Here is a 20,949-nt window from a genome sequence, read left to right on the forward strand (position 1 = left end):
GCACCTAGGGAAGAAAAATGTCCAGCACACCTACTGCCTAGGAAATAACTTGCCAGGTGGCACAGAAGTGGAAAGGGATCTTGGCGTCCTAGTGGACTCCAAGATGAACATGAGTCGGCAGTGTGACGAAGCCATCAGAAAAGCCAATGGCACTTTATCGTGCATCAGCAGATGCATGACGAATAGATCCAAAGAGGTGATACCTTCCCCTCTATCGGGCGCTGGTCAGACCGCAGTTGGAGTACTGCGTGCAATTCTGGGCACCGCACTTCAAGAGAGATGTGGATAACCTGGAGAGGGTCCAGAGAAGGGCCACTCGTATAGTTAAGGGCTTGCAGACCAAGCCCTACAAGGAGAGACTAGAGAACCTGGACCTTTTCAGCCTCCGCAAGAGAAGGTTGAGAGGTGACCTTGTGGCTGCCTATGAATTCATCACAGGGGCACAGAAGGGAATTGGTGAGGTTTTATTCACCAAGGCGCCCCCGGGGGTTACAAGAAATAATGGCCACAAGCTAGCAGAGAGCAGATTTAGATTGGACATTAGGAAGAACTTCTTCACAGTTCGAGTGGCCAGGGTCTGGAACGGGCTCCCAAGGGAGGTGGTGCTCTCCCCTACCCTGGGGGTCTTCAAGAGGAGGTTGGATAAGCATCTAGCTGGGGTCATCTAGACCCAGCACTCTTTCCTGCCTATGCAGGGGGTCGGACTCGATGATCTATTGAGGTCCCTTCCGACCCTAACATCTATGAATCTATAAGCATCCCAGCATGCTTTCTGGGCTGGGCAGGGCTCTCTGCTCCACAGCATGGCTGGCACCTCCCCTCTGCTCCCTAGCTGGAGCTCTGGCAGAGACTGCAGGCACAGCAGCATCTGTCTGGTTTCCTCCCACTTTCCCCGCTCTCCACTAAATAGGGATCACCATCCCCTCTGCTTTACACGACACCTCAGCATTGGCTAGCAGACCACATGCTGGCTACAGTCCATGCTGTGGTAGACAGCAGTGTTGGTTTAAGGCTTTCTGGAGCTAATCATAGCTCAGCTAGTAATGTCCCTCCATTCCTTCTTTGTTTAAGAAGAGTTTGAACTAATGAAAGAGGCTGTTTATTTTCTGATGGGGTGATAAATGCTGATAACAGAGCTGATAAATGCTCTGTTATCAAACGGCATTGGGAACCCCTCCCTAATCCTGCTGGGGCCTGGCCATGCCCCTCTCAGCTCAGCTCTGTAGAAGGGGAAGGAGGGCTGCTCTCCCCGTCCCCAGCTTCTAATCTGAGCCACTGCAGGCATGTGCCTGCATTTCTGGAATGTCTGTTCAGTTAAAGTGATTCAGCCTAACCAGGTTAGACCTACCTGCAAAGATTGAATCAACTCAGGCTCAGGCTTTTTGAATGTCTGTCCCTAGCCAAAGAATTGAGTTTTGCCATCAACCCTTCTAAGCAACTCTACTTCTCCAACTTAACTATACCTTATGCACCCACAGACTTCCTTGATCCCTTTAGCTCATTCTTCAAACTCACCATTCCTGAATCCATTTTTTCTATTTTCTTCCAAGAGGGAAAAAATGACAAACAAGAAAATCCTCACCCTTTTGTCTGCCTTTTGCCTCCTATAACTCTCCCCTTTTCCTTTGTAGGAGTTTCTTATCTCCTTTTTTTCTGTACCTTGTTGCCTTAGTATTCCCATCCCTTCATAGCCCATCCCATCATTTCCCTCCCTCCCCCTTCTCCTCCTTTGCCAAATGCTGCCTCAACTCTTCTCTAGCTCATCCCCCCTCACAATAAACCTATTCTATAGTCCAAAATACATACTTTCAATCCCAGTCATGCCACTCAGGCCTATAATGTGAGAAATACTGTTAACCCAGACATGTCTTTAGGTCCTTGTATCTAGGCTATTTTTAAATCTCAGAGTTTTCCTGGATATCATCTCTAAGGTAGAGAATTTCCCAGCTAAAATTCCCATCTCATATTTTGTTTTTGGATAGAACAAATGCATTCTTTGCTCCACTCATTCTTCAATAAGGCTGCTAGAAATATCTTTTTCCTTGCCCATCATTTTGTCTATATCCTTTTACTTAATCCCTCTTCTGGCTCCACTTCTCTTTCACATCAAACCAACTACTTTTTTTTTTTTTTTAAACTTTCAAGGTTTTCTATGGTCTATCCACTTTTATTCACTGCTGCAATATTAACTTCTGCAGCTGTTCACACCCCTGGCACCAGCATCTATAGCCCACTTGTTATAACATTTTCAGCTAAGAAACTGTGTGCTTTCTCCCATCCTGCACCTCATTCTTGCAGGTATTTAAAGGGAAGCTCTTCTAAAACTGGCTCAATAGTCTCTTTTAAATACTTCCTGAAAACTACTGTGCTGTGATGCCTAAAACACCCACAATTTAGTTTGCCTGCTAGCGTGCCGAGACCATTGACTATCAGACTGACCAATATTGTTTTCGTTGTTTCCTTGCATTCACCTGGATGCTTGAAACAATCCATAGTCATCTTTCTTATACTGCTCTCCAGAACAGGGATAGCTTTTTTTCCCATTCTGTGTTAGTACAAGTGCCTTGCAAAATGGGGCATGAAAAGGGAACCTACATGCTACAGTAGCCCTTATAATTTAGCGGAGCTGAGGTACAGGAGGCCATCTATCTTGGCACCCAGAAAAAACAAAATCTCTTATTGATACAGGCCTATGAAACAACTCTTAGGCAAAACCATGCAACAACCCAGTTGTAACATAAATGGTTTTAAATCTCAGCATAGAGCATGCTTTCAGAACAGAACTACAAACACAGTCATTCCATGTCCAGAAAAATAACAAAAAGCTTAGACTTTATTTCTGCTGCTTCTTGCTTACATTTCAGCCAAGTAAGTTGAACTCATATAATTAGAATGTTCCCCCCTTGAATCTGTCACAAATTAAGTTTTTACCTAGCTATGTATTTTAAGTTTGAGAAAACATTCTGTCGGCAGGAAAGATTGCTAATCCTACTGGGCTACATTAGAGATACCATACATAACTTGACATTTTTGCATATATACCTGGCAAAGGTGGAGTTTGTTTTTCATTTCTTTCAACTACAACTTCTTCCATAGTTTTAGAAAGAGGGATATCATCTGCAATCTTTACAGGTGTAGAGATAGCTCCTGGTTTTGATACTCTCTCATCCTCTCTGCTCCGAAGACTGTCAGAAAAACAAAAAAGCACTTTCATTTATTTTAATCTTGTCACAATAATTCTTATATAGAATAAATCTTTTGCCTCTCAAAGATTAATATTTTTGGTACACAGAGAACTGCCAGCAGTGATTAAAGAGGTTTTTTTCCCCTACATTCTCCTGCAGCAATAGTATTAATACAAACAACTGTTTAAGCATTTTGGGTCAAATTCATTTGACACCAAAGACCCTTAAAAGTACAGTATTGTTCTGCTTAAAAGTCAACATTTTCAGGTTCAACTTAAGGAAAAACAGCTTTCCTTCTCCAAAAGGAAAATATTTTATATAATTAATTCAATATTTCTGTGAGGCTCTACTGAAAAAATGTACTATGGTACCATTAAAGGAAAACCATTGGGGGCTTAAGTGTAGGTTGCCCCTGAATGCAAGTTGAGATTGTTAAGGTTCTTTGGTGGGCAGGGAAGAGGGAGGAAGAGAAGGAGGAGGAGGACAGGATGGGTTGTAGACTTTTAACTGGCACACTAAAGAATATCACTATAGGTATGGAGAAGAAAGAAGGAAAGTGTAAAGTGAAAGACTGCCTTCCATGCCACTTGCTCCACATGGATAGCCTTCTACTGAAACACCATATGGACAGATCTTAGTTCAGCAGCAGGACTGGGGTAGACAACTGGTGAAATCCAGAAATGTTCTAAGTATTGCTAAATTTCCTCCCAAAATTCCTAGACTATGAATTTTCAGTTCCTTGAATAACATACTGCTACACATATAAATAATCAAATCCATAATCAATAACAATTAATAACAATCAAATGTGCAAATGGTATACTAAAACAAAATCATCAGTGTACCCAGTGTATCTATTAAAACTGTGCACATATATAAAAAGACACATGTTGGGAAGACACTGCTTAAAAACTTTTCCTACTGTTAAATGTCAACTGTAGTTATAAATAAAAAATTAAACTACAGAATAAATTACAACCTTTTTCTATTTACATTTACACAGCAATACAGATACTACATTAGAAGTAGTTGAGAAACACTTGTTTCCTTCATGACATCCCACAGATCATCACAATAACTTCTTCATAATAGTCACTAACAGGGGTCAACAAGTTTGGCAAAAAATATCTGTAGGCAAATTAAACATACTACACACATAGTACATCACAATTAAAGGTTTTTCTTTTGGCATTGTGTTAAAACTGCACAGGCCCTTTTCTATCAAATTTCTTAAAAACCTGTCTTTTTCAGGAACTAGATGAAGCTAGTCAGCAGCAACTAATATTTGCATCCATAAACTATTGTTGTACCCACAGATGCACATTACACAAAAGTAACAACTGTTTATTTTAAGTATACCAAAATTATTACTTCAAAACTATATCTTAAATTACAGGATCAACTATTTTTTTTGGTCAGTAACTCTACTAGGACTAGATTGGTACTGAAAGATAAAAATAACTGAAAAATATACAGCTGGAACATGCTTTTTCTGACAATACCAAGTAGCTGGCATTGAGAACAAGGCTAACTTTACTAACACATCCAGGTACGGTTTCATTTAGTGCTCAGCCTAAACTGTTAGAAATTTAATACACTTGAACTAATATTTTCATGATAAAGTGCCTAAAATTAGGCACTTAAACAACAAGGACCCCTGACAGATGTTAGTTAGGGGTGAAATAGAATCTGAGGAATTTTATTGCCGATCCCAACAACTGTGTATTCTGCCATGCACAATAGCAAGGCAGGACATGTGATTGCTGAGATCTGGGATAAAATTCCTCTGATCCTATTGCAAGTCTGCCAGGGTGCTCAGCTGGCTGCAGGGGCATGCCAAGGTGCTATACATAGGAGCTCCCAGGTCCACGTGTTACAGATCAAGCATCAGGCTGCATGGGGTAGCTTTAAGGCTCCTTGGATAGAGACATTTAAAGCCATGCCATGCAACCCAGTACACATTCATATTAAAGCATAATATAGACCAACCACAAAGGTCTACCACATCAAATGTGGAACATCTTTGTGGCTGGTTTGCATTTTACTGTGCCATAAATTGGCCAAATGGGGGGCATGTTAAAATCTATTGCAAAATTAACTCGTTAATGTAGGCCAGGGCCCAAATATTGATGCCCCACAAAATCTGTTGCAATCAATGGGAGATGCAATACTCTTTACTTTTGGAAGTCTGGGCATTTATATTTGGGTATTAAATAAATAAAGGCAATACAACATACCCTCCATTATTAGGTACAGTACTTACTGACACTGAGATGTGCTGTTATTACATGTGTCCTGGTAACTAAAAACAATGAGCAAACTAGCAAGAGAAAGGTGTTAACAGCAGAAGCAAAGTTATTAGCCTGGTAAAGTCTGGGACCTGATATACTGTTGTACATGAATGGTACAGGACAGAAAAAGCAACTGCTGCAGATATGAAGATGAATTAAAAACAACAACAAAACAAACAGTTGCACTTCTTATGGACTTTGTTACAGTTTCACTTATCCCAACAGCCTTTGAGCACACACTTCCCTAAAGGGTTTGGATAATCAAGGATGTACTGGAAAGGTCTATCTTTAAAGCATCCAACTCTGAAATCTGAAAGTATCGTTTTTAGAAATTAACATAGTTTTCTAGGTTTTTTTCTGCACAGCCTTTTCTCAAAAACAGAAAGGGGAGGATTTTACGCCTTAACCTACCTAGTATACATTATATTTCTTCTACACGCCCTTCCCTATTCCACTGCTTTGTTTTCAGCATGCGTGCCTAACTGTGGGCAGGAAACCACGGGCAATTTTCTCTTGCCTCCCTGCCCCCTATCTCCACTGCACTGCTTCCTGTCCAAAACGCTCTTGGGGCACTCTGATCTACTGTTTCAGTCAGCATTGTGATCGGCTGCCAATCAGAGTGCGAATAAAGTGTGACAGACAGACTAGACAGAGGCTTTTATTATGTTGGAATAATTAAAATAGCAATTTACAAAGCAGTAGAGAAAAAAGTAGTGGAAATAAGACCTATGATGTTACGTTGCAACATATGAGCACCGAACACTAATGATGTTCTACAACAAAAAGTTAGCTTTTAATTGCATCTTTCATACATAACCAGTAACCCAAAATGACTTTACACTTTGTTGCAATCTTTATATTTTTACTATTGCATTAGTAACTCAACAGGTACAATTTAAAACATCAAGTTTTCCATCATGCAACCTAAGACATTAAGTTATACACCTCTCTTACTTTGATATCCTTTATTAATACCCTTGCCTAAGTACTGCAAGTTAAAGTTTTTAAAAAGCATTAAGAAAATATGGAAGAGAGATGAAGTTTGAAGCAACATATTCATTTACACCCTTTAGATTTTTTCCTTATATTTATCAACCTGTTAACACACAATTTGGCTTTTTATTTAGCGAGTCCCACATAGTCTGCTTCCTTCCATTTCTGCCATTTATCAGTGGCACCCCAGCTTTTAAATTATAGAGCATGGAACAAAAGGACCACAAGCAACAGATTTGGGTGGGAATCAAAATAACATATCGCCAAAACTTCCTCCAAAACCAGGCTATAATTTCCACCATGCAAGACCCATTGCATTGTAGCAACGAATTGCATATTCTGGGAATTTCTTTCATATACAAAACTGTCAGGTCTTTTAAACCTTAAAGTCTTTGCTGCTCTCTCATGGATTAACATGGAGAACTCAGAAATCAGAATTTATCTTTACAGTTGACTGCAGGAGCATTATATTAAACTCACAAAATGGTTATTGTAGTTTCTTACTGTGGAGTATTTTAAATTATCTAACCTTCATTTTTTTAAAGTTAAACTAGTAAACAGGAGAAAATGCACAGTGCCTTTATACATTTACTTACTATTCAGTACGAAAGAGTTATATAAAACATCTCCTCTATATATTTAGGATGCCACTAGACGTTATTCCAATAGAGGCATAGCTTTCCTTGCATGATGAAGACATTCATCATGTAAACAGCTGCACATGCACAGGACAGGCTGTCAGGAGGAGGGAAAAAGGAATAACAGCTTGTACTACCACTGCTGACCAGCTGGAGGAGCTCCCACTGGTCTGCAGCACCACTGAAAGTATCAAATGACATGACTAAAGGAGTCATCCCCCAGGGACACAAGCTGAGGGGAGGATAAATCCTCTTTCCCCCATCCAAGCATGGAACTGGAGACATCCTGTCAGGCTAGAACAGAGCCTGGGTCTCCCAGACAGCAGCAGGGGGGGCCATACTTCCTCAAATAAATGCAGGGAGCCAGGGATACCCTGCCTGGCCCCACAACAGCCTGTTCTGCTGGGAAACAGCAGGCAACTGGTGGGGCAGGGTGGGGCGCATGGAATGCCTCCCCCACCCATGGTTGCTGCTATCCTGAGTGGCCAGGCAGTGTCCCAGGGTCCCTGAACACATGGGGGAGAAGTAGAGGTGGGGGGCAGGAAGAATTCCGCCCCCCCCCCGCAGCTTGCTCCAGCCAGGTAGCATGTCCCTGGCTCACAGATTTCACAGACATTAGGGCTGGAAGGGACCTCGAAGGGGCAGGAAGTCAGCTGGGGTCATAGGATCCCAGCAAGATAAACATCCAATTTTTTCTTGAAGGTGTTCAGAGTAGGTGCTTGAACCACCTCCGACAGCAGGCTATTCCAGACCTTGGAGGCTCGAACAGTAAAGAAATTCTTCCTTATGTCCAGCCTAAAGTGGTCTTGCAGCAATTTATAATCGTTCGACTTTGTCATCCCTTGGGGGGCTCTGGTGAACAATCGTTCCCCCAGATCCTGGTAAACACCCCTGAAACTTACAGGTTGCAACCAGATCGCCCCTGAGCCTGCGCTTTTCCAGGCTGAAGAGTCCCATGGCTCTCAGCCTCTCATCATAAGGTCTATTTTCCTGACCTCTGATCACGCGTGTGGCTCTCCTCAAGAACTGCACCATCAAACACTTGCTATACTTAAGCTGCATCGATGACATCTTTATCATTTGGACCAAGAACCTGCAATCTCTGATTGAGTTCCATCAGAAATTCAACAGTCACCATCCCTCCATCCGACTTTCTTTAGAATACTCCAGCACCAATATCTCCTTTTTAGACACAATGATCAGTATCCAGAAGGGTAAAATACAGACCACAGTATACAAGAAACCCACAGACCAACATACATATCTGCACATAACCAGCAATCACCCAAAACACACCAAAAAAGCTGTGATATACAGCCAAGCCCTCAGATACCACCGCATTTGTACTGAAGAGAACACCCGGGATCGCCACCTCACCAATCTTAAAAAGGCTTTCACCCAACAAGGACACTCCTCCAGAGAGGTAGATCGCACGTTTGAAAGAGCCACCTGGATACCACGTGAAGAACTGCTGCAGTACAGAAGAAAAACACCCACAAATCGCACACCGCTGGTTATGACGTATCACCCATCCCTTGAACCTGTACAGAAAATCCTCAAAAAATTGCAACCCATACTAGACAGAGACCCTATTGTTAAAAACATCTTCCCAGAGCCACCCATCCTGGCCTTTAAACAAGCACTGAACCTCGCCAACCTCATCACCAGAAGCAAACTTCCTCAAGCCCAGAACACACCAAAAGGATCCAGACCGTGCCAGGACAAGAAATGCAAGACCTGCCAACACATCTCCACCACCCCCACTATTACTACACCCCACAACAGAGCCATCAGCATCCCTGGATCTTACAGCTGCACCTCCAGAAATGTAATATACCTCATCCAATGCACCAAATGCCCTGATGGAAAATACATAGGAGAGACCAAACAACTGCGCACCAGAATGAACGCACACTGGAAATCTATCAAAGACAGAAATACCCAATTACCGGTGGGGGCACATTTCTCACAGGAGGGACACTCTCTCTCCAATCTCTCAGTCCTGATCCTCAAGGGAAACTTGCACAACACTTCCCAGAGACGAGCATATGAGCTCCATTTCATCAGCCTCCTGGATACTAGAGATCATGGACTAAACATAGACATTGGATTTTTGATACATTACAATCTGCCTGGCACCTGACTCCCCAGCCCAGCCCAGCCCCTGGCTTCTTTACTTTTCATTCCATCCAGGAAGAGCACACAGCAACTGCTGCAGCTTCCTTAGCCTGACGAAGGGTTTTTAAACCCGAAAGCTTGCTTAATAACTATTCTCCAACTATTTAGGTTGGTCTAATAAAAGATATCAGATTCACCCAAGGAACCTTGTCTGGCTCTCCTCTGCACTCTCAAGCTTCTCCACATCCTTTTTTGAATTGTGGAGCCCAAAACTGGACGCAGTACTCCAGCTGCAGTCTCAACAAGGCTGAGTACAAGGGGAGAATGACATTCCCGAATTTGCTTGAGAAGCATCTATGGATGCAAGCCAGCTTTTTGCTCGCTTTACTGGCCGCAACATCGCATTGAAAGCTCATGTTCATCTTGTGGTCAATCATGACCCCCAAGTCCCTTTCATCCACAGCGCTAACCAGCGTAGCACTGTCAAGCTTATAAGGATACTGCAGGTTTTTCCTCCCAAGGTGGAGAACCTTGCATTTTTCAGTGTTAAACACCATCAGGTTCTCGTCTGCCCATTTCCTGAGCCTGTCAAGGTCAGCCTGGATCACCCTCCTGTCCTCAGGTGTGGATGCTTTGCCCTAAAGTTTCATGTCATCGGCAAACTTGGCCAGTCCGCTTCAAACTCCAATGTCCACATCATTAATAAAGATGTTGAACAATATAGGTCCAAGGACAGAGTCTTGAGGGACCCCACTGGTCACAGGGCACCATGACAATTGACTTCCATCAACCATCACCCTCTGGGTCTGACCATGGAGCCAATTCCCCAGCCAAATGATCGTGGTGGACCTGAGGCCATAGTTGGCCAGTTTTGCCAAGAGGTGATCATGGGATACCAGATTGAAGGCTTTTTTTTTTAAGTCAAGATATACAACAACAATCTCCTCTCCCTTGTCCAGGTGACAGGTCACCTGGTCGTAAAAAGAAATGAGATTGGTCAAGCAAGACCTGACCAAAACAAACCCGTGCTGGCTATCCCTCAGGATGTTGCCATCGGCCAGTCAGTTGAGGATGGCCTCTCTGATGATTTTTTCTAAGACCTTCCCTGGGATAGAGGTCAGGCTGATGGGCCTGTAGTTTGCCAGATCCACTTTCCTCCCTTTGTCTTCACACCACAATGGCCTTCTTCCAATCTTCGGGCACTTCACCAAAGCACCAGGAACTCTCGAAGATCCGTGCCAGGGGCTTAGCTATGATGCTAGCCAGCTCCTTGAGTACCCTTGGGTGTAAACCATCAGGGCCAGCTGACTTAAAGGTGTCCAGCCTCTCAAGGTGTTCCTTCACGAAGTCAGCATTGATGGAGGGCAAGGGATCTCCCTCACCCAGGCCTCACTGTCCCGTAATGGACAGGGGCAACCCGTGGGACCGATGAAAAACGGAAGCAAAGTACCCATTTAGTAAGTTGGCTTTTTCCTGGGCATCGGTTGTCAGTTGTCCCTTCTGGTTTATCAGGGGTTCAATGTTGCCCTTGCTCTTCCTCCGCCTCCCCATGTATCTAAAAAAGGACTTTTTATTATCTTTGATACTTGTAGCTAGTTGGAGTTCAGTTGCAGCCTTGGCTCTATGCACAGAAGGAGAAAAAGAGGGTGGGAGGGAATTTCTACTCCCTATCCCACTGCTGTCTAGGAGACCTGCTGCTCAGGAGACCTCGGCTTCGTGCTGTGGCTGGGCAGGGTATCACCAGCTTCCTGTACTTTTGTAGAAGTGGCAAGGGGAATGCTGCCCAGGAAAATCCAGCATGGCAGGGAGTCCCTGCTCATCTGCTCTATGCCTGCATAGGTGGTGGGTGGAGGGGTATTTCTCCTGCTGGGTGCTGCTGTGTAAGGGGAATCAACCTAGGGGTGAGAACTGTGTTGAGGCAGGGGTTTCCTCCTTGTTGAAAAGTTTACACTGGAGATGGAGCAATGCACCCTGAGATGCTGGAGGATTGGCAGATTGCTATCATGTGACATATTCCTTGCTACACATAAAAATTAAAGCTGGATAGCAACCAGCTATCAAGTTAGTACACATCTTTGATGTCTATAGTGGGTTAGAGCTTTTTATTGTGTGATAGGTACTTTGCACATGTAGCTGGTCTCAGTTGGTAGCACATTTAAGCAGTTAATTGCACAGTAATTAATGTGTAGAGAGGACTTTAGAAGTGACGCTGCAGTATACCCTACGGTGTTTACTTCACTATCATGCTTCAGTAAGGCAGCCAATCTCTAGTTAATGAAAATAAGATGTGGTTAAGTGCCAACTGGCATGTATTCTCTACCATGAAGAGAGAAGCATTAAGACATGATTTACAGAGGAAAGTATTTGTATTTCAAGACGTGACATCAGAACTCATGAATTATGCTTACAATATTCTTAGTAAAATGAAAGTTACTCTGCCAACTAGAGTTTAGCAACTGCAGACATTCTGAAGTTATTAATATATAGTAATTGTCTCACCTTTCTACTGTACTGTGCTCACTTGAAACCAATGCTAATATTAAAAATCTTCATGTATTAGGTGACAAGAATTTCCTTAAAAGCAAATTTAAGATTACACAGTTACAAAGCCATAAAGGCATCAAAATGCATTGCCCTTACAAAAATCAACATTACAATGGAATCATAAGCTTTTAGTAAAGGTTTTTTCATATTAGAATTTAGATTGCTGACAGTCATGCAGTTTGAAAACTGATGCACATTATAAAACACCAAGTAGGTAATAGTCAAAACAGATATTAAAGGATCTTTACAAAGAAACATACAATGTCCTAGAGAAATGCCAGAGTTAACTCATTCAGCCTTACAGCATAGCTAATTAACCCAGCAAGACTCATGCTAACAGTTATACAGTAGGACCCAGATCATTCACATTCCAGTCATTCCTAACCCACTCAATCTGTATCAAGTTGCCAAACTAAGAAGGAACCATTCAGTTGTTTGTTGTGGCTTTTACTTCAAAAACCAATGCTCTTCTAATCAGCTGGAGCTCATTAGCACTCCAATCAGCTGCATGGACAAGTGGTACTCTTTGAAATAAAAGTCACAGCAATTAGCTGGAAGACCTCAATGGTTCTGTGCAGCCCTGTATACCTCAGATTACTTGATCCTGATCTTTGAAGGGAAGATAGAAACCTAACCCTGTGAAATATCTGGGTTCTACTTGTCTGGAAACCTGAGCTATTTTGTTCAGAGCAAGCTCATGTATCTCTGTACAGTAGTGTATTAAAAAGTACATAATTATACCCTAAATGTTACTGTACCTATTTCATTATTGTAATATTCCAGTATTCCCCAGTGTAACACCTAGTGTTACAGGAGCTCGGGTGGCATAAAGAGAGTCATGTAGTAGCAAAATCAGTCCCAACAGTTGCTTATTAATGGAACTGCTCATTCTGAATAACTCGCTACTAAGATTCCAATATTAATCCTGCTTAGATGCATTTTTCTTCATAAATATGATTTGGTGAAAAAAGTAGAAGACTAAGCTGACAGTAAAAATCACTTTGTTCACAACATTGGTTGTGTTCCTCAACTAGCTAGGCTTCTACAATCAGACTGAACCAAACCACTAAAGTGACAAGGAGAGGGCAAATGCAGAAGTGTAAGAAAGAAACATTGCATTAAACCTGCAAGCACTCTTGGGAGTAGACCCAAGGAGGTCAATGTCACCACAAAAACACTGTTCAAGCAAGTATTTTCAGCCCACTGGTTATGGACATTTACTTTCAAATATTTATTTGGCCTTGTAAACATAAATTACTTCACTGTTTTAAAGGGTCTCTGCAGTTAGATGATTCTATTCATTTTTTCCACATACCAAGCTAGTAAATATCATGACAATCTTTACACTGCTGAAGAAACACTCCCTCAAATAACTCTGAGTTCATTCTTCAGTAGAAGAAGGATAGAAAATTTGTAACAATTCCCACATTCCCACCTAGATACTTGGCATATCATTACTGATACGTCAATGAAGAAGTCTGTAGGAAAACAGAACAGCTTAGCAGTACATCAAAATAAAAGAACTAAAACTTGACTGGGAAAAAGATCACTGAAGCAAAAGTATAATTAGACTAAAAGAAAAAAAATACATAATAGCACTAACATTTGGATTTTTCTAGTTATACAGTGAGCACACAATACATTTCACCCTGCAAGAAGCTACAGGAAGTGATTTGATGCTGTCATTGTTTCCAGGGGACAGAAACTTGTTAAAAATTACAGCTGCATTTCCCATGAGTCATCAAAGGTGCTATTTCACTGTGCATGTGTTCTGACAATATTGCTTTTACTTCTAAACATCTGTGCTGTGTCAGGGACTTTTTTAGGATGCTTAACACTGCAACATTTTTAGATAACCTTCAGACTCAGAATATAAAAGTAAGCTTCAAGTTATTTCTATCAATGGTGGTTCTATTTCTTTAAAAAAAAAAAAATGAATCCATCAACAGACTAAATAAAAAAAAAACTGTGATATGTAACAAGAAAATGTTTTGTGTTTTCACATAAACCCTTCAAGTCAGATCAACATTTAGGCCCTGTCCACTGCAGTGCTTTTAGCATCTTTTAAAATATCTCAGATCATAAGGTGACAGTATAAAACCAAAGACAGGCATTTTCTAAAGTGTCCTCAACACAGAGTTTGGCTTTATCCCAACATGCATGACATTCTAGTTTTTCAATAGGGTGTTTTAGATTAAAAAAGAATAGTCTTGTGAACTTTATTGAACATGCAGCTGACTTTTAGAATGAAGACTGTTCAGTCTTAGTACAACTTCTTCCTTAAATGAAGTGCAATGCTGCCATCTACACCAGTTCCAATGCCTTTCTTGTTGAAGCAAATCCAGTCACAAAAGATGGAAAACAGATATACTTGTTGCACACCAATTCAAAGATGTGCTCATATTCAAAGGGCATGTAACATTAAGTTAAGGCCCTAAGAGATAGTTCTTCTACATTAATCTCAAAGAATGTACAATATGCTGCAGGACGAGGGCTGTGCAAAGCTTTGGGTGCTGATTCAACGCAGAGGACATTCGGCCCGATTCAGTGGCCGAATCTCTGAATCCAAATTAGAAGACTAATAAAAAGGTCCGAATAGATCGGAAGCCTCTGAATTAATTCAGAAAAAATTTGGAGAAAGATTCGTAGATCCAGGCAGTCTTCACTCATTGCCACAGGGAGCTGCACCCGGACTCCATGCCAGTAAGGGGGAGGACACACAACATGACAGACCATGAGGGGACCACCGCCAGGCCCCATCCCTTGCCTGCTCCCCCAGCCCCCCTAAGTGCCCCCTGACTCCCACCTGCTCTCCCAGGCCCATCAATGGCTGCCCCGCCCAGCCCCAGCCCACTGGCACTTGGGGGGGGGGGGGGGGGGGAAGCTCTGTACTCACTGGCTGAGGCAGCAGCCATCAGGACCTCTGGAGGCTCACTGCAGAGCCCCCTATACAGTGCAGGGAGTGAGGGACAGCAGGGATCACCCCCCTACCTGGCAGGATCCACTGAGTGTGGGACTTCTTTTTTTTTTTTTTTTTTTTTTTTTTTTTTTTTTTTTATAAAGGAAGTCAGGACACCGGGCCCAGGCAGCCATTGACAGGGCTGGGAGAGTGGGCAGGGGATGGGGCCTGTTCAATTTGGAGATCTGGATCTCTAATCTAGATCTTTAAATCAGATTCAGCCAAATGCATTTGGGACAGTTTGGGAATCTGAATCCGAATAGAATACTAGCCACTTCACATAGGCCTATGCAGTTCTTGGTCATTAGTTATCTTGTCATAGCACTTCACTTGGAAATTTGGGAGAAAAATTTTCTAGATAATGCAAGTACCTTCTATAAAACTTCCAAGTCTCACACTTGCACAGCAGCATGGTAACAATGATGGCTCTATATGCCTTTAGTCTGGTGAAAAACCTGATACCACATTGACTCCATACTCGGTTTTTAACCTTGTCAAAGATCTTTGGCAAGCTATATTAGCTTTCTGGACTCAAGAAACTACTTTGACATGAACCTTAAGGTGGCCATTTGAAATGCTTAAAGTGTGTTCAGCCTCATGAACACCTGGAAGCTGAAATCTGCCAACTGATATGGAAAATGCAATACACTATCTTCTAAGAATCTGTTTGGTTATAACTTGTTTTCTTTAAACTGATGGTTTGTTCACAGTTAGCTATGGAAATAGAAAAATGATTTACCACCAGCTGAACATCATCTGTGAGTAGACCACCAGCACAGTCATCGGTGTGCCGATGTTCCGACAGTCTGTAAACTTTTTATTGACAACTTTTTTTTTTCCCCCCACTCATCTATATTTTTACTGACATCTTTTACACAATGTCAATGCAACTCTTCTGCCAGGCCCTGGATGGCAGTAACAAGGGTGGAGGGACTGCAGATAATAAGTTGAAAACCTATTTTTTGATTGGAAGCTGTCATCTGGGCATCACTGATGACAGCATATGAAATACCTTCAGCTATGGATCTTCAAAAGTATTTATGATCCCCCCTCCCTGTTTCCAGCCTGTAACTTTACCTAAGCAGCCCCTGCTACTACTCTGGGGACTTGCATACCAGCAACCTGCCAGGAGAAGCAGTGGGAGTACAACTCCCTAAAAGAGCAAATACAGGTGCCGCTTGTTTGCAGGACTGATGGAGGCAGAGGTGCTGACCAGGGGAGGAATGAGCATTTATCTCCTTGCTGCTACACCCTTAAAAGGATCTCGGGGCAACCCAACACGCCACGGTACCCCAGTTAAACACTTGACTATAGTCTTCACTTTGAACCTTATCTTCCAAAGGAAGATATTCCAGGAACTAGGTTGATTCTCTGCCTTCTCTACAAGATTCAAGTACTAAGTAGAGCATATTGTATACACTTCATGATAGGTGTTGGGTTTTTTTGGTCCCATTCATGTAATTCTCCTGGTCTGGTCAACAGGAGAAGCCTGAAGTCTTGCTGCAGCAGCCATCAATTCCATAACAAAGGCTGACTACATCCAGGACCCATTTGTATCAATCCAATTGTTTGCAAATTCCTGCAGCATCACCCTTGAAGAACTGTGTTTACATGGATGTCAGGTTACTTGAAGGAGGCTAAGCAAATTCCCGTGGAATCTCCTTTACCTTCATCTTGTTCTATTATTTCTGCTTCACATCTCTCTTGGGACATTAAGCTACACAGGTGCTCAAAGGAACCCTATGATCTGTAAATAAGACCTGGGTTCCTTCTTCGAGCTCTTAGGTGTTGCCTAGGTTTTCAGCAATTTTGTTGACAGGCTCATTAAGAAGCTTTTATCCCACATACTTATGTTACTAGTTCTGCTTCTGAATCAACTTTGTATGGCTAGCTACAGCTTATGCTATAAGGCAGAGTTTATCTCACTGCCCCTTCATCGAGTCTAAGCAACTTCCCCTATGAAAACCTGCTGCTAATGAAGTCCCATGGCTCTGAGCCTATAAGATCTTCTAATCTTGACAGGAACAGGTCCAGCAGGAAGTCAGTCTATGCCAAAATGTCTCTTGCACATGAAACAGATGTGCTGGATGCATTCAGACCCAAGATAACTTCAAAAGTTCCTTCTCAGGAAAGGCTTAATTCTTCTGGGAATCTGGTCACCAAAAAGGAAGTCACAAACTACCCTCACAGCTTTGTCCTTAAGCCATGAAACTGATGCACCCTTTTAGTAAGATAAACAATTTAAAATTTTGCCTTATGGATATAATAGTATTCTTTGACTAGGCTCTTGGCTTTTGATGGGTTTTACCCCAAAACATTATCTACATTCTCAGAGGTTTCAAGATTAACATCAAGTATTTGCAAGAGGCCTCACTCCTTTTTCTGACCACTTTATCAGATGCCTCCTAAACCAATTGCTGCTGGGATCTGCAGGCAGAGTATTCCAGTTACATGCCTTATGAGATCCTTAGGGCTTCTCTGGCTGATAACTAATGCCATTAATGGTATTAGTGGAATTCCATCATATAGTTAAATAGCATGTAATATTTGAAAAAAAAAAAAATAAAATTTTTTTTTAAATATCAGATTGATTTAAAATTTATTCTTTAAGGGCTCTGACAGTCTGAGAGCTGACCTTCCCTCCAGCCTTTTTCTTGTTCTTTTGTAACTCTTATTTTTGAAGTATCTGTATCACTGGAACTTGAGGAAAAGGATCTAGCACAGTTTGTACCCCTTCTGCACCTTCATGTCTATCTGGGCTGCAGTGACTGGCTTCATTCAGGAATGCACTGATGATCAGATAAATTCAGCAGTTTGATCAGAGAGACACTTTTCTTCCTTAAAAATAAGGAAATACAGCCCATACAAGGAAGCCTGTCTCAGATACTGAAAAGTAAGGGATCCTTAGATTTTTTTTAGCTTTCTTTTGTAGCTATCTAGTCTTTGGAGGCAAATCTTATACACTATTTAACTACATGATGGAATTCCACTAATACCATTAATGGCATTAGTTATCAGCCAGAGAAGCCCTAAGGATCTCGTAAGGCATGTAACTGGAATACTCTGCCTGCACAGCCCAGCAGCAATTTGAGGCAGAATACAAATGGGGATGAAGAAGCAGATCTACAGTCAAAGTTCTGAACAAAGACACCCAATAAAACCTTCCCTAAGAAAATGAAAAGCAAAGTGTACTTTTGCTGTATCTATGGATAAGTAAGCTCCTTTAAACTATAAGTTTGAAAGATCTCCAGTAACCGAACATACCAAGTAAACTTACAAATTATAACATTTTCTGTATATTTTCTCATCCTCTAAATAACTAACTACCAACACAAGGGTTCAGATATCCGACTCCAGTTCAAGAACTAGTGACAAATAGTGCAAGGAATGAGCTGCCCTGCTTCTTTTAGGTGTTTTTTCCAAATATTACAAGACATTTAAAACTTCAGGGATAGGTTTTTTTTAACAGAAGTTTTGTTTTGTATACTCTGGAAAGGTACTGACATTTAATAAAAATCATCTGTATATACTACTTTACGGAAGCAACTTACTAAAACTTGTTGTCAGGGAGGCTCAAATTAATAAAATATTTTGAACTGGCCCATGGAAGCTACTGTTCATATTTAAAAGTCACAATGAAGTAGCAGCATATTGCTTATACAGTATTTTTTTTAACTGTAATATCCTACTATGCAATAATCTTGAACAGTCCAAGAAATGCTTCAAAACCACTTTTGGAATCCTGATCAGTGGTCCACAACTGCTCAATTGTCTTAATCTCTTCACGCAAAGCTATTAAGAGTCTAGAAATTCAATAAGTTAAATTCTTATTTCTAATGAAATAAAATGACGGTGCATACCTCTGGCAAACGGGAAATCGATAGATTTATGTTTCTCTGAGACTGCATTCGAGAAACAGAAAAAGTCTAAAGCATTTGCACTGACATGGATATGGAAGCTGCTCATTGGGCTCCACCTCAACCTAGCATCACTATCATCATCCTACTACGATGAACTAACATTTTATTTAAATTGTCGGTCAAACTACTCTCACTGAATGGTAAAGCATGTTCCATTAAAATGCAACATTTCTCAAAGCATGTCAGAAGCATGTAATCTTTTCCAAAGCCTAAATAAAACAAAACAGCTAAACAAAACATTGTAGCAACGTTAATAAGAATTCAATGGGACTCTTAGCATTATTCAACCTGAGTAAATTTATCACCATCCAGTCCTAACTTTCTGAAACTTATATCAATTTGTACACTTCAGTAGTCTCTCTGACTAATATCAAACCAAATAAGCCACACAAAATTAACACCACTGAATTTTGACAATTTCCTTCTACAACAGTGTGAAACCATGGTCAAACCACAAAGCTGAGGTCAATCAAGGTCCAAATTTCCCAGATGGTAAAGGACATTTGGACCCTGACTGATGTTGCAAGCCCATTGCTAGGCATGCCAAGTACTTCGTTATAGTACTATTTCCACAACTCTGTCACATTTAGGGTTCTGTATAAATCCAAAACAAGCCTAATACTTAAGGTAATTTTAATAGCTGATTTAAAATAATACAATGCTGCCATCACCTGCCGTTGCTGGGTTGCTGTGGAGAATGTCTGGAATGGTCTGAAGGCTCTGACCTCTGGTCAGGAGATCGTGAACGACTGCGGCGGGGCCTGTCATGTGATCGATTGGAATGATCGGATGCCAGCGACTGAATTTCTGAAATGTCTGTTAAATAAAAGTTGTTTTTTCATGAAATGATTGCAAGAAAAATGATGATGCTGCCTGTCCAAAATGGAAATAAGCTTTGCAAAGAATTCATATGAAGCATGTTAGAAATTTGTATTTATTTCAAAACACATCACCTAGAGTTCGCATGCTCTTTCTTGCCAGGTTTTTTTTAGTCTTTTTCCATATCCTTACAGTATGAATTCCAATAGTGTTTGCACATATTTATCAACTTATTCCATCTTATTCTTTTCTGCCTTCCCATCCCACGACCTCCCTCCCACAAGGATTTCACATCCTCGTGATATAGAGAATGAACAATACATTTTTCCCTTTGATAACAAAGTCTTTACTCACCATCTCTTTCTGAAGCATTAGCAGAGTGAATGCTGTCAGAAAGATCAGGGACATTCAAGAGCGTTGCTCGCTCATCGCGTTGAACCACCATTTTCAACTTGCCTTTTGACCTTTCTATTAGTGTCTTTGCATCTGCCAAAGACATATTTTCTGTGACTGTGCCATTTATCTGCAACAGAGTAAAAAGTCTACAGATAGGAACTGAATGAAAAACCAACAGAACTCTATGAAATACTACTGGTAAAAAAAGTCCCCTCATTTGTAACTCAGACTTTGACACAGTAATAGCCTATTAAATAAATAACATTCTGCATGTCAAATAACATTTTTGATTAGAAACAGAAGCAAGCAACTAAAAGGAGTTCAAGTTTAAAAAGGCAGACTACCTGAAAAAAAGCTAAAGAGTTTTTGCAGTATTTTAATCTGCAGAACTGATGCCTAGAGAGTTATTCCTGATCTAGCAGCAATTCTTAAATATCCAAGTCCTCATTTTGCCACCACTTCCGTTGCAATGCCGGCTCCCAACAAAATTATCCAATTCAATTTCCTGTCATCTATCTAAAAAAAATTAAGCCCTAAGAGAGTATCTTAAGAGCCAGATTTCAGCCCGATAGGATTCTGATATGTCCAATATTATTTAATAATGCAAACTGAATAAACTCAAGTATCATACTGAGTATATTATACAATATAAAAAATATTAATGGAAGACTATCTGTGAACAGCATAAATAGTACAAAAAAGCTGACGTTCACCTTTTTAAATAAAGTCATCTTACCATTTAAATGCTTAAGAAAACCACAGTATTTACTTTTACATGCACTGAAATCAACATCAAGTGGAGACTTTGCATGCGTGTTAAATGCACTAATGGTTAAAGACTTGTGGCAATGACCTCAGGTGAAACCTGTTAAAGAGGAATTCAAACCCCTTGCTAATTTGGTTTATATTAAATTAAATACAGGTTTCCCTTACCAACCACAGTTTTGCCTATCACAGTTTTGAGTATCCACACTTAATATTCTATATACAATTTTGGCTACCACAGTATACAGTTTTGAGTAACCAGGGTTTTCCGGGGCTGTGCATCAGCCTGCCACCTGCCATTTTTCACATAAGTCTTTTTGT

The 20,949-nt window shown here is 41.1% G+C and overlaps 1 protein-coding gene across 8 annotated transcripts in view; it reads right to left on the reverse strand.

Annotated features, from left to right (window-relative positions):
* Positions 1-20,949, reverse strand: part of TJP1 (tight junction protein 1) — a 275,807-nt gene that overhangs the window by 43,887 nt on the left and 210,971 nt on the right. For all 8 annotated transcript variants that reach the window (XM_019477550.2, XM_019477545.2, XM_019477543.2 and 5 more), the window contains 3 exons: positions 19,822-19,990; positions 19,320-19,464; positions 3,043-3,185 (listed from right to left, as the gene is read on the reverse strand). In XM_019477550.2, the coding sequence (XP_019333095.2) occupies positions 3,043-3,185; positions 19,320-19,464; positions 19,822-19,990 (457 nt within the window). The remainder of the gene's footprint in view (positions 1-3,042; positions 3,186-19,319; positions 19,465-19,821; positions 19,991-20,949) is intronic.

This window comes from Alligator mississippiensis, chromosome 11, assembly GCF_030867095.1.
Source record: "Alligator mississippiensis isolate rAllMis1 chromosome 11, rAllMis1, whole genome shotgun sequence".
In the NCBI taxonomy this organism is placed as follows: Eukaryota; Metazoa; Chordata; order Crocodylia; family Alligatoridae; genus Alligator; species Alligator mississippiensis.